The sequence below is a fragment of the Cyrtonyx montezumae genome, unplaced genomic scaffold, assembly GCF_038088225.1.
Source record: "Cyrtonyx montezumae isolate F1298 unplaced genomic scaffold, pur_monq_1.0 scaffold_3, whole genome shotgun sequence".
Taxonomy (NCBI): Eukaryota; Metazoa; Chordata; class Aves; order Galliformes; family Odontophoridae; genus Cyrtonyx; species Cyrtonyx montezumae.
Window position 1 is genome coordinate 69,264,963 of NW_027072034.1, and position 15,629 is coordinate 69,280,591.

A 15,629-nucleotide genomic window follows, 5' to 3' on the forward strand; every position below is an offset into this window, starting at 1 on the left:
ATATTTGAAGAGAAAGAGACCTTAGTAGAGGCAGAATTTGAAATAATTGGCTCTCTTGAGCTTCAAGTAATCAATAGCAAGTAGAAAGTAATCAACAAAAGACAAATGAAACCTTCATTTTGTTTATTGATATTTTGCATAAAGAATGGCATAAAAGTAAAAGGCTGAATTAAGTACAGCAAGGAAGAAAAATACAATCTCTACTATTTTCCTAAACACATAAAACCACTGATTCAGCTAGCCCTGGAAAGTAACACGCTTACTGCACAGTTCTCAAGTTTTATATTAATGGAGGCAGGTCACTCCTAAATTTATAATTAAAAGTTCTTAAAATAAGTATTTACATCACCATTTTATTAGACAGTTGTGTCACATAGCAACTTTCCTATAAAGTTAGATTATCTAAGTAGAAAATGCAAATCCACAAATAATTGCAAAATACCTACCAACAATCAGCTGTATTACCTTATATAAGTGAGAAGTCATTCCATCACAGTGGCTCTGGACTAACACACACATCTTTTGTGTCTGCTCAAGTGTTTATATGGAACTGAATTTTGACTAGAACCATTGCTTAAATAGGAAGCTCATCAATTCTGGATTCAACCCAGTTTTCAGTGCAATTCTTGCATTAGACTAGTTTGAGAAGCAAGACAGCACCAAAAAGTTATCTTAAACTAAAACACTGTTTCAATGCAAAGTCTGTAACAGCATCAAAAGAAGCAGAATTTCCTTCAGAGTGAAGAAGGTATTCGCATGTGAAGTTACACATGTATTCAGCAGCCTAGGAAGTTCAACAAGGGCAAATACCAAATCCTGCCCATGGGAAGGAATAACCCAGGCATGTCCAACGCACAGCTTGTGGGTCACATGTGGCCAGGCTCAAACTGCACTGCAGTCACCCTCTATCCCATGCCACCACAGTGGCAGTTCTGTCCCACCAAGCAGCCCTACCCGGTTCAGACAATGCACCCATCTCTCACAACAACCAAATACTGGTGTGCAATCAGCACTCTCTGGGCTGAATCCAGAGCATGGGGAGAGTGTAGTGCAGAGCTAGCTCTAGTTATGGCAAATGAATTTTGATTTTATGCATTTTATGCATTTTGATACACTGGCTAAACACAGTTCTGTGAACAATGGAAAACATGCAGGTGTGCTTTCCTTTCTAAGAAAGGAATTTGAGGGTAGGTTTCAAGATTGCCAGAAAAATCATCAAATGTTTTGACTATTTGTGACTCCATTTTAAGTAAGTATAAATATATTAACCACAAATTTTCAAATACAACATACGGAGTTGCAATTAGATATTCAACACAATACTTGGATCACACCTGTTTACCAAACAAGACCTTTCTTCCCAGAGAAAAAATTCCCCCAGTTCATAGTCATGTCTTACATGTTATCTCTTTTTGGCAGTATATACACTTTTGAGCAACTTTTTTCCACGGATGAAGCACAGGGACAGTAAAATTTCATCAAAAATCCCTGGCAAACACCTTGAGAGCACACTAAGAATTGCAGTCACTGCCATCAAACCACCCTGATGCATTAGTTTCACAAAACAAGGTCAAATATCATGCTATTCCTATTCTTTGTTGCTCACTTCTGTTTTAATAATAATAAAAAAAGTTTTGTTAGTCATATATATTAAGTATATTATCTATTTTATATGCCATTCAAGACGATTCCTCTTCACTCAGAGTAACCCAGGCAAGCTAAAAGGTTTGATACCCATGGACTAACCCCTGCCATCAGGGCAGACAAAGGCCTGCCAAGCCAGGGAGCTGATCTGCCAAAAAAGACCCTGGGCTAGCAGCATGCTGAACAGGAGTCAGCAGCCTGTCCTGGCACCAGAGATGGCTGGCAGCATCCTTGGCTGAATGGACAGACAGATCAAAGGAAGGGATTATCACACTTCACTCAGCAGTCACTAGACCACAGAGAAAACAGCATCCACTTTTTTCCCTGCCCAGCTAAAGACAGATGCCAAACTAAAGGGAGTTTATCAGGAGGTGAGCAGGATACAGGTCTGGAGGCCCTTGCCCTGTAAGGGGAGGTTGAAGACTGAGCCTTGTTCGGCCCAGAGAAGTGACTGCATGGGACATAACAGCAGTCACTGCCTGTGGGGTTACTGGGAAGACAGTCTTTTTAATGAGTTAAGCAGCAGGAGAATGAGTGACACATGTGCTGAATCGATACAGCAACATTTCTAAATGAATATAAGGAGAAATGTAAATCATTGGAAGTTTAAATAATAAAGGTTGCGGGAGACATGTCCTTGGAGGTTTTCAAGACCAATTGAAAAAATAGCTCTGAGCAGCCAAATCTGTGTAAGTTCATTTTTGAATGTATTTTGTATCCTAGTTACTTTACAACACAAACAAATTATAAAGTATTTTTCCATATTTATGTATTTATGATTTCCACATAAAACTTCACTCTTTCAATTTTACTGAAGAAAATTAATAGAGGAGTCAAGCTTAGGAGTTTTTACCGAAGGAAAGCACACGCAGTTTTAAAATTAAGACAGGCTGTTGAAAGAATTTCTGTACTAAAACTGTATTTTCTACAATATAAAATCACTTTATGTAGATATCTTCACATCAAGGTGAATAAATCTAGAGATTCCATGTGCTGCAAATCTCAAAGTTTAGTAAAGTGGATTTCTTTCCAAACGTGTAGACACTAGAAAACTAAGCTCAACATTTCTTCTAAATCAGTCAAAGGACAAAAGCATGACTAATGCTCTCCAAGACATCAGACTTGAAACACTTTTCTTTGTGGCACCTACCAGATCAAGGGTGGGAGTCTGAGATTTAAATACCTCCCATTGACTTTATTCACAGTTCTGAAAGTTAGATTTTTGGGAAGTAAAATTTGAAAATTAATATTTATACACACTTCTATCTATAGTTTGCTTGAACACTGAAAAAAACAGAGACAATATTAGATTGTTCAGCATATTTTTCTTCAGCTGTAAGCAGCCAGTGCCTCATGTAAAAAACGAAATTACTGAAGTAGAGACTTTTTGTCTGTTTGTTTTTATAAATCTTCAGGCATGATATAATTTCACTTAACATTTTCTTCTAATTATACAAAGCCTTAATCACAGTTTCATTTAAAAGACAAAATGACAAACAAACATACAGTAAGAAATACTTAAAAATTTAAAAGCTGCTAAGATACTGAATATGCAGAATATATAGAATATTTAGAATACTATAAAATACCTGTAAAAATTATCAGAAAATAAATTAAAGAATATCTTATGATTAGTTATGGTTAGGCAAAATCATATTTTACTCCTGTGGCGTTCACACCACCGTCATTATAGGCAAACAAAAACTCTTCATTGTCTTTTGAAATTTTCATTTATGCTAGCAGTTTCTCCTTTTTCCATGAATCATGTAGATCAAATTTATATTTTTTTATATACTCCCCAAGGATGAAGACTGATGTATTGAAATAGACTCGGTTTTCAACACAAGCAAGAAAAGGAGATGAAGCAACTCTTGGAAAAGAGCTCTTAGGCCTTGCAATACAGGCAGGTTGAACTCAAAATTTAATTGGTAGGAATGCTTATAATCTGCAGCTTCCTAGAAAATAAACCTTCTCATTTACTCTCAGAGTAATGAGACCATTTATTATTAATTGCTTACCAGATGTGGTTTTGATAGCCTTCCATTAAGCTTTTAGTCTATAATATAAACTAACATAAGTACCACTGTTTTGTTCTTTGGAAAGGAATTTGGAACTCTAATACAAAAGAGTTTCATTAACAATCTATATAATCCCATTATTAGAGATTTCTTTTTTTTTTTAATAAAAAGAATTATTTAAATACAACAGATGATCCTCAAGAGAACTCAAATAACTTAAATATAGCCAATTTACTCCCTCAGAAACCTGAGGAAATTTAATTCTAAATATAAATTATCATACACATTCAGTATTTATAAAATTATCACATTTACTATGAAAGGTAATTGTCAATTATGCCAATATAATTCAAAATATGCAAAACAGCACAAGGGCTGTGAATCTTTAGTACCATGAATTGTTAGGGACAAACAGCAATCACACAAAAATAATGAACTAATAAAAACAAACCTCATTACAAGTTCAAGAAGATGAAAGAAAAGAAAAAAGAATAGAAAACCTAATATTAGTTAATGACCCATTCACGTAGAGAAAATTCTCAAGATGTGTATTCCAGTTGTTTTTTCCCCCACAAGGAGTAGTCTGTCCCCCAATTAATATTTATCAGCTCATGTCACCACTTGAGTCCCTGAAGCATGACTTGATAATTACCAGTAAATCACATCCCAAAGCAAACTGATCAATATTAATTTCATTGAGTATGGAAAATTCTGATTTTACCTCAGCTATTGTTATGCATTCTGGATGCAAGAAGTTAATCATGTGGTTGGCCAACATCAGATAACACAAAGCATCTTCATCCACATCTAGGCCAAAATATTCATTGTAATCCCCACTGAATTCTTTGCCTATTAAGACAGGAAGTTTCAAGAGCCACATTTTAGAAATATATTTTGTAATATGCACACTATTATTCATAATTTCAAATCTTTCTTCAAAGCAGCATAAAAAGATATCAACAAATTTTTTTTTTCCCTCTTTTTGAGTATTCAGTTAATTTTTGTATCACAATTTCCACAAAAGAGCTGCAACAGGACTGCTTACACCAGAGTTGATTAAATTACTTACCAATTCCATGATTGTGATACAGCATAGATGTAACACCATCAAATCGAAAGCCATCAAAGCCATAATCTTCAATCCACATTCTCAGATTAGACAAAAGGAATCTCAAAACTTCCCAGCTGAAATAATATGAATGGAAAATTTTAGAAGTCTTGGAAGGAACTACAGCTCCTTACACAGTGCATCTAATTGAATATACCATGTACCCTACTCATATTGGACATCTTACTTTTTTAATGACTTTTTCCCCATTCCTTGAATACGTGTCTTCTACTGCACAAAATTTTAAGCTAGTAGATGGGAGCTGGGAAAAAAGTTATAATCTATTTTTTATATAAACGTCTTTATCAGTTAGTGTTTTAACATACTTTAATACAGACTGTGTTACTGTGGAAATAGATCTTATAAAAATTGAAAGAAAATTATATTAGTTCAGATTTACTTCCCAGAAATGTATGGATTTACAGCAACTTCTAGGACCAACAGAAGTTGAAAAACTTTTAGATTTTTTTTTCCTTCCTCCCCTCCCAATTATACATACAAATCATATGTCATCAGTAATTTACTAGCACCATATCACGTACTGTTACAGAAATTTCTTGAAGCACAAACTAATGGAAATAGAGATCTTATTTGCAATTCAGAACAAAAAGAATGAGATGAAATAAATACACAAACAAAGCAAGAACAGTAAATTGAAAATATAAAAGAACTTCCTATAAAAGAACTTCCAAAGTAAGCAAGCACAGAGGTATTTGAGAACAAAATTTACACTGAAGAGCAGAGCAATTTCCAAAATTCTTTCTACTTCCAGCTCACTGACTTCAGTAGTTTCAAAACCACACATATCTTGTTTCCACTGGTTGTGCCATACTGTGCCCCTGTATTGTGATACCATCAGCCCAGGATGCATCAAGTGCATCTCCTGCAAGCTATGGTTCTGGACAGTTCATCCACTTCAGCCATTCCAATTTTGTATTTTTTGCCATTTGCAGACCATATTTGCCAATAGGGCATAACTACAATCCCACCATGTTTGAGCTCAGGGAAAACAGCAAGCTACTCAGAAGAATGCAGGGCCTCACTCATCACCCTCTGGCAGGGTGAGATGGAAGTGATAATATCTAAATCAAGGTGCAGTTGTAAGCATCACTACTGTAATTTGCACATAGGTGAAATTAGCCAGTGAAGGAGATCCTTTTATTTATTTATCAGATAATAGAGGCAGCACACTCATGAGGCTATTACAACAAAAGGGACAAACTCTATTTTGAAAAAGGACACATTTCCTCCTTCATTCCTCCCAGAACCCTCCTCAAGTGAATTCTGCTTTAAATCTGAAAACACAGGGTGACCCTAGATACATTATGAACCTGGTAAAATCTTGGTCTCATTGAGTAATGAACTCTCATTTCTAATTTCCTTGCACGTACTGCACATATATACTTGAGCATATAAAAAAAGATGTATTACTAAATCAGAAATTGCAAAGCTAGGAAATGCAAATCAGTGTGTTGTCTCAATTCAATAATTTAATACCTTTTTGAGCATGTATTACATGATAACTTTTTTATTCTGAATTATTTAATCTACAAGATAGCACTAAAGTAGGAAGATCCTTACATCTTGTCTGTAGAACTTAGATATTTCTTATTTTTTAGGTAAGATGATTTGAAATGAATGAACAATAAAAAAGATAATGCTCTGATTGTGGAAAGACTAGAAAAATATCAACATTCTCATGAATTGGCAAACTAGTCACTTAAAAATGCAACATTTCGCCAATGGTTGCTGAATCTTTTCCTGGCCAGTATCAAATTTGGAGAAAGCTTTTTGCTGTAAGCTAAGAACCACAAGTCACATTGATAATACCTCTACAGTGATAAAAATAATCTCTCATGATTAAGATAATACATGTACAAAGAGTACATCAATTGTCACAAGCACCAACAAGTCTTAGAAGCTGGTTTTCCTCATTACAGACTGCTTGACTTTATAACCTTCTAACACTTATGACCATGAAGAGGATTTGTAAAACATAGACAGAATTCCCAAGATGGCTAATGTAATTTTTCCCACATTGTTGGCACTGAAGATTGATCTTCTGAAAAATACAGAGGAAGTATGAAAATAATTTGTAATTATTTTACATTAGAAAGTGACTACAGAGAAGAGTAAACAAGATGGATTTGCTGTATCAAAACATTAGTTAACAAATCAATGACTTTAAAAACCTGTGTAGGAGCAGATGTTTTCCAGCCATCTGATTGCATGTGGGAGAAAAGATCATGAATAATAAATAAGAAAACAAACAGATGAAATATTTTTTTTGTATAAAGCTGGAAAAAAAAAAAGAAATTTTGAGAAAATTTATAGGGTGCAACTTGTGGGTGTAATTGTCACCCACAATGACATGCCTCCAAAACAAGAGCCAGAAGAACAGTTCCAAAGAAACAAGCGAATAACAAATCATACAGAGATTCATTAGTTCATCCCCAATGGGAGCAGCAGCCCTACAAATAGAAGTCAACAGAAGTAATAAAAACTTGTGGAATTGCAAAATCATAGCTTCCATGAAGTGCATCCACGACATAAGCAATAATTCAGTAACATTTCTAAAAGAAATAGATCCCATAATTTAATAAACAGATATGCAAACAGGGTAGCATTGATTAAGAATGTAATTTCTATTTGGCAAAAGCTGTACATTAAATTACACTGTAACAGTTTCTCACACTTTTGCATGTCATAAAATTGATTTTTTTTTTCATTCCTTGCAAGATCTAAGAAAGGAAAAATATATATGCTTATTAGCATTTAGCAAAATAATTTATAACAAAGAATTTAAGCTATTGAGAACTCATACAGGTATCAATCAAAACAAAAGTGGTCTTTGAAGGGAAATCTTGTTTTTTCTCCCACCCTAGTGAAAAATAATGTATGTATTTCAACTGAGAAATCTGCTTTTTAAGTGAAATGAGCACACATCTGCTTAGATGACCTGGTCTCACAAGGTAATAAGGAATTAAACAACCAGGTTGGCAGAAAAACTGTGGAATCTTGTGTACATCATACTCATTATTTACCTTTTTCCTCCTTTATGAATAAAGAGAGCAAAATAACGATTCACTCCTGAATTCCAACGCTTTATGCCTCTGAAGTGAACTGCTCAGAAACTAGAAACCAAAATAGAACAAAAGCCAGTACTAAAATAAAACAGAAGTGCTATCCTCCTTGAGCACATAGTAATCTGAGAGCAGAAGGGGGCAGTAGTGACATGTCATTTCCACTGTACCAGTCCCCAGAAGCAAAGCCTTGACTCTTCCTTCTCCAGTAAGGATCACAGAGGCAGAGTAGGGTACCATTTCCAAAGATAGGATTTCTGAGAATGCACTGCTTTTGCTGCCTTTTCAACATCCAGAAGCATAATAAACCATTACACTTCAGCAATATTGAGTTGAGTAACAATACAAAACTAACATTTAGACACAAAATAACTTTTAATGAAAAAGCTTCTTCTGACTATAAAACAATACTAATTAATCTTAGTTGCACAGATGAATAGAGAGGTGAGAAGTTACAGAACATTAAGATTTTATAGTTCAATACGCACTGAGTTTTTAAGATTTTAAAATAAAGAAAAGACAGCTGACAAAAGTTCTGAGGACAGATTGGCATAGTTTTTACATTCCAACTAAATTCCATTTAGAGGAGAATTTAGCTGACAGAAGTCTTTAAAATGACTGCAACACTCTTGCAGAGTTCTTGAGCTATTCTGAATGTCATTATTAAATGAATGTGAACAAAATCTTTTGTATTAAAAAAAAAAAAAAGAAAATCCAGTATAGACTATCAATTCAATAGACAAACAGTGTAGTCATAATCCCTTTGGCCAAGCAGTTCAAGCTGTCATATTGTGAAAGTGAGCCGAGAGACAAGAACTTAAGAGGCTACATGAATAAGTTGAAATAAAAAATATTTATTTCTGCCCATCACAATCTTGGATATGGGTGAAGCTTGAAACTAACACTTTCAACAATAACACATGCTCAAAAAGTTGAAAAGATGCTACTCACATTGCCCCATGTCATCATTACACTTCCTTGGAAAGGATTATAATGATAACCTTACAATTCCCTCACCTTCCCAATGCTAATGGTTCAAGAGTTCCTTAAGAGAGAGCATGGATCACTGAAGTGTATCTATCTATATCTTCACTCATATCACTGATGAAGAAAACCACCTTTTCTTCCCATGAGAGCTCTGAATTTAAAATAAATATTAGATCTAGATCTAGTGCCCAAACTTTTTGCTCAGTTAGAAAACTTGTGATCTGCTCCAGAAGTAATGCCTCCTATGCTATTATGTTGGTCCAGGACATCAGAGGTGGATGCTGATAGTATGGTTGTAAAGGGTGAATCTAGCAATCAATATTCCATTACACTTTGTTGTCATATGACAGATGGCAGCAGAGGGGCAGTTTGACAAAATGGCATCTGACATGGAAGCATGAATGAAACAAAGGTGTGTCAATGATTTTCACCATACAAAAAAGAAATAGCACCCTATGACATTCTTCCATGCTTGATGAAAGTGTTTCTGGATATTTCTGGAGACCAAACAATCGATGAGAGCATATCAGGGTGGTAGGTGATGCATTTCAGCAGAGACAACATGAAAGACAAGTCACATTCCAGACAGTCACACCGATTTTTATGACTACGGCATGCAGGCTATTGTTCATTGCTATTGAAAATGCATTGCTAATGGTGGCGACTATGTTGAAAAGCAAAGTTTTGTGGCTGAGAATTTCCTCTATCAAAAAGTGTTGTGTTCTTAGTATCTGCAGTAGTTTCCACAGTAATAAATGGGAGGCATTAATTTTGGAGCAATCTACATATCCTAAGTACTGCCTCACTGTCATTTTCTTCCCCACAGACCTGATTTTATCAATATTCCATAACGTGACATCATATGACAAGCTGTTTAGCTTGTTCCTGGACCTGGAACTTGGTGCAGGAGAGCTGCACTTTCCTGAGTCTACTCCTAGCTTTCTCAGCTATTTGCACTACCTGGATCCTGTCAGCATTGGCTATTCCTATGGGAGTTCCAGCTCTCTGAAAGGAAGATACACTGAGAAGAGACAGACAAAAGATCCCAGAAGTCTCCAGTATTCTATATTGTGTTTTCTAGTTCTGGGTAAAAGAGGTAGAATAGCACAGAGATGGGGGAGAGAGCTCTCTTCCATTTACAGCAGAGCAATGAGCAACATGGTTGGAACTTCTCTCTCTTCTATTTGATTTATCAGCTGTAACTGCTTTTCATATCATATTGTCTTATATTCTCTTATCATTTGTAGTAAATTAGTTATCCCTCTTTATCTTGGTCACATTCCTCATGCATTTTCCCCTCTGGAAGAAGGAATAAAGGGGCAGGGAGGGAAGCCCCATCACTCGTAATAGAATCAACAAAACCACAACACCCACTTACTACTTGCAATCATTTATTGATTTATCGCTCTGTTCTCTGCATTGTGAGGTTCTATTTGTTTGTTTTAAATAGAAATGGATCCATATCATGACCTTTCTGTTTCACTTGATTAGATTATGCTCACTTTGCTACCTGTATGGAATTCATAACACTGAAAGCACACAATTTATATTCTGAGATGCATCAAAGACATTGAGAGTGCTACAAGACTTGTAACCTTTGATCTTTACTCTGCAAAACAACTTTATCTTTTAAATACTATTTGAAATTTAAAAAAAAGCATTACACTAAACAACACAAGTAATATTACAACTGAGTTTTATCTTTCCTTTAGTTCTAGTATGACAACCAAAAGATTCTCAACTGTGGATTAGACAGCTTTGTCTAAAGGTTGCTTTACTTCCAGCCCTCACTAAGTAACTCTTGACTGATAGTGCAAGATCTGGGGACCCAAAGAGAGAGCTCTCTACTGAAAAAGAATGCACACAGGTAACTGCTTGTGGATGTAAGGTTTTCACAAACCAGAACTATTTATGAAAGGAAAACATTAAAAGTGATTTGCCTGTTCAGGTTCATACTCAAGTTAACAGTACTCTGGCACAAGAAAAGGAACAAAGACCTTAATTATGGACACATGAAAAAGTGTCAACTCAAAGAAAGAAACAAAAACACTGCACTTTTGAAATCAGAAAAGATGAGCAAAGGTGAAGTACTCAGAGGAAGACATTTGACAGCATACCAGATCTTCATTTCAAGAGATAAAAAAAAATCCCTCTGGGGCAGTGCTAGATTGCTTGACTTGTGGAACACACATCTGTATCTGTTTTAGATAATCATGCTTATATTGAATATTAAAGAGGAGTAGATGTCTGCACCAGAACACAGAGACTAAACCAGGGGTGACTGAAGACTACAGTGGTCTGAAGTACATAGCCTACCCTGAGGCCAAGAAAAGGATGCAGTTAATTATGAAAGTCTGAAACACTAAATTAGGAATCAGGGTCATAAAATGACTTTGTGATTACAAACAAGAGCCTGCATGCCACACTAATAAAAACCTGCACTAGAGGAAGTGACCCTCCATCACTGTTGCCATTTCTGAAACACACCACCCACCACCTCACTGTGCTCACATTCACTGCTTAGTCTCTGGAAACATTCAGCAAACGCTGATGATGGTCAGTGGGTGCAATTATATCCACACGGAGGAACTTAATTACACAGCTTTGCTTCAGTTGCATTTCCATGTCAGATGCCATTCTGTCATACAGCCCCACTGCTGCCATCTGTCACACAGCAATAAAATGAATCTAAATATTGCTAGGACAGTTCAACCTCTGCTGCTATATCACCAACATCAGCCTCTGATGTCTCTGGCCAACATAATAAAATAGAAGACACTACCCTTGGAGCAGCTCTTGTATATTGCGATAACTAATAATCAAACGCTTGCTGCAGAAAAGATGGTTAAATAAATTCAAAAGGAAAAAAACACAACAGAGCAATGTAAAAAGACTGTTAATTAAGAATCATTAACATTGCATTATGTTCATCAAAATTAATTATGAGCAAGCTATTTTTCATAGCCCATAATTAATTGTTTTAGAGAGTCTGAAGCCATAATATGATATTCTAAAGCTAAGTGAAAGGTGTATAAAATATTGATTACTCTATGCAAAAATGAAATCAGTAGTTTTCCACATTTAGCTTTAGTTGAAAATATTTTATTTAACTGAAGATCTGTCTCCTCTCCTTTACAAGTAAAGATCAACAGAAAAACATTTTTGAAGATGCAGAGGATTTTCCAATTTATTTTTAGCCAGAGTTACGGAGTCCCAGAGTCCCATATCAGACAATGCCTCTTCTGAAAACATCAGTACTGACTCCCATAAGTTCACTGTTATGCGGGAAGGAGAAACTTGCATTCATGTCACTGTAAATGATACCATAGCAATATGCACTTACTAGACTTATAGAAACATAGACATGTCACATTTGGAACAGACCCTTAAAGGCCATCACAAGCCCAACTCCACTGCAATCAACAGGGACATCTATAGCTAGATCAGAGGTTCCTCAGAGCCTGGTCCATCCTGACCTTGACTTGATACATACTCAATAATTACTTAGGGAAAATTATTTTTAGAAGTATGTTTATATTTTATTCAAATAAAAGCAGTAATTCTGAAAAAATTTCTAAGTATTTCTTCATCTGCTGCTGCAAAGAAGTGTTATTTAGTGAGGATCTGTTAGTGCAGAATCTCGCAGAAACTGAAATGCATCCCTATAATGCTCTCAGACTTTTTAAATTACTTTTGAAATCATACCTAGATCAGAGCATCTCTTCTTCAGCAAAACGAGTAAAGAACTGAACCTATGCTGACTCCAGAGCTTAGAAAGCTGATCTGTAATAGGAACACAAGGGCATGGGGGCAGGCTATTCATTCAGTCCTAAGGATAATAGTACAGGAGGAGGAGAATTCAACTATGTAGTGCTAGATGACAGATTTGTGGATACCTTCCATTATAATTACAAAGTTCACTTTCAAGAACCAAATTTCTTTGAAATTTCAAAAAAAAAAAAAAAAAGCTTAACCACATTTTCTAAACATAAACTAAGTGATTTTGAAAATAAACTTTTAACAGATGCCAATTCCAAAATACTTCTTTGAAAAATGACTTTGATGCTGTAAGGAAAAAGAAAAGTTCAAGCATGCTACAGATTTGGTCCATATCATTACATCCCAAGTGCTGACAGCATAAATAACAGCACGATTTATTTTTTCTAAAATCCATCAAAATATCTGAGAGATGCACTCTTCAGATGTCATTTTGTATTTGGGCTGTCATTTCAATGAGCTCCTTTTTCTACCTCTTTTCTTCTTTACTATGTACTGAGAGCACAGTGTGTTTTTCACTGAGGTATATTCAACTTGTGCTGAACGGATGAATTACAGAAGCTTGTTGCTAATTCCTTATATCTTATAGAAGTTGTGTGGATAAAGATTCTGATGCTTTACCTTAGTTTTGAAGTTAAATTAAGATGACTAAACATGTACTAGGTAAAAAGTCAAAGGCTCTAACCTCTTGTCAAGCTAAAATTAAGAGATGTTGAGGGCAATCTTGTCTTTCTCAGAGGTTCTCCCAAAGTCACTGCTACCGACCCTGATAATCCAAAGTTCTTTTCTTATCAGTTAATTTCTCTTGTGAACTAATGAAGATGATGAAAAGTACTAAAAATAAGTGAACTTGATTCTAAACACTGAACACTGACTGTCTGTACCTCTAATTCCAGATCAGACACCCTACACCTTAATATATAGGCATTACTTAAGAGGTAACACATATATACACTTTTGCCATATATACACTTGACCTTTGGAAAACTGTTATCTTACATACAGTATTTTAATAGTTGATTGTTTTCTACTTTCTATGGTTCTTAATTATTTTGTCCCATTATTATCTATTTTGCCTCTTTTCAATGACCTTGCCAAAATCACATTTCAATTATCTGTATGTTATGTAACACATACATGAGAATAATAAAAAAAACATGAACAACAACGAAAAAACAACCACACAAACTGACAATATTCTTAATGTTCCTTTAATGTTCCTATTCTTTCGCCTCGCAATGAGATGTACCATCCTAATTTTTCCTCAGGTTGGATCTTTTTTGGATGCATCACAATTAGGAGAAAGTCCACGTTCCCTGCTTCAGGCGTGACAATTTCCATAACCACTCTCTTTAATCTCAAATCTGTATAACCATCACCATTTTTCCTCCCAGCAAAAGGTCCTATTCACAACAGATTCACTGCACCTGCTAAACTGCTCATGTTATTTGCTGAAGTAATCACATAAGTCATTCCGTGAAAGATGTCAATTTAAGTGTGGATTACTAAATGCAAGATCATTATGACATTTAGGCTGATGAGGAATGATTCTCTGCAGCATCCTGAATCTAGTCTAATTTCAGATCTTTACTGAAATACCGTAATTAACTTCAGGTAAGACTTATTGTGCCTATTCAAAAGAAGAATGAATTCAATTGACTACAAGCGATGACCTCTATATTTTAAGACTGACTACCTGACAAAATTTAGAACAATTGTTCACGTGCTAATTTATTACTATAACACACATTTCAGAAGCTTAATGTAAAGCTTGGACTGCAAATTACTGTAGGAAACTGGATATGTCAGGAAGTAGTTTTTTATGAAGACCATTCTATAAACAAAATGTAAGAGCTTTGGGAAAAAAAATACAGATCTCACTACTGCATCACAAATGGTGTTTTCTTCAAAAAGTTAGACATTAAGAAACAATATTTGCCAATCAAATCCAGTTCCAATGCTAACACATAGTATAGGATCCGTGAATGCAGAGCTTTCCTGTAAAGAAGACTGGTAGAATAAAAATTGAAAAAAGTATAAAGGTTCTTACATCATGCTACAACTAATCTACGCTTTTGTTCCTATGATAATTACCTCAAAATCATCAATATATATTAAAAATTAAAAAAAAACCAAAAAACAAAAAACAAATGATGGAGCTCAGTGACACCTGTTTTTGTATTACCTTTAACCTTGGCCATAATTTAAGCTAGATATCTAAGACATCTCCTATCAATAAAAATACATTTGTGATAAACACGACCTGCCACTGGATGTCATTGCTACTGCATAAATGCAGCTAGAAGAATACTGAACTGTATTTGGCTAAGTCCCCAAAAACTGCAGGAGAGATTACTTCAACCACTTACCAACAATTTGGAAAATTCTCTCTTTTGCATGTGGTAAATAAATTGCTTGCTAGTTTTCCCGTACACCTTTCCCTCTACCATTGCCATGACTGGAGGATCAGCTATATCCGAAACCCAGAATAGATTAAGCTTTTAAGGAAACTGCATAGTTGAAAGAAAGTAGCAAGAAAAAGTCTTCAGAATAGAGCTAGGAAAGGTAAGAAATGTGAATGCACAAGTCTGTTGAAACAAGGGTTGCTCAAATATTGAAGAGGAAAAAAGTAGCAAGTCTGAAGAGGATGTCCAGCACCATCCAAGGTCCTTCATACTGAGTAGTGGAAGACTCCTCTCTCTTAACTGACAACTGCCTGACCAAAGACTCCTCACGTGTCTTATTGGATGCTATGACTATAAAAGCAATTTTTAAATCTTATGAATCCTCTTTATATGATAACTAATAAGTAAAAATTTGCAGCTGAGTATATCCTCTTTGCATTCATTGAGACATACATGAATAAAAATATCCCAAGATGGACAGTAATAACAAACATTACCTTATCTTCATTCTTAAACTCACTCTGATGTGCCAGCTTTCTGCTAGTGCTTTATGCAATGAACTATGCTACAGTAATACCCAATAAAGTATCAACTAATATAAACTGAA

General features: G+C 35.2%; 1 protein-coding gene across 2 annotated transcripts in view; it reads right to left on the bottom strand.

Annotated features, from left to right (window-relative positions):
* GBE1 (1,4-alpha-glucan branching enzyme 1) overlaps window positions 1-15,629 on the bottom strand; it is a 156,452-nt gene that overhangs the window by 67,029 nt on the left and 73,794 nt on the right. For both annotated transcript variants that reach the window (XM_065741857.1, XM_065741856.1), the window contains exons 8-9: window positions 4,732-4,847; window positions 4,384-4,511 (exon numbers count right to left, since the gene is read on the bottom strand). In XM_065741857.1, coding sequence (XP_065597929.1) covers window positions 4,384-4,511; window positions 4,732-4,847 — 244 coding nt within the window. The remainder of the gene's footprint in view (window positions 1-4,383; window positions 4,512-4,731; window positions 4,848-15,629) is intronic.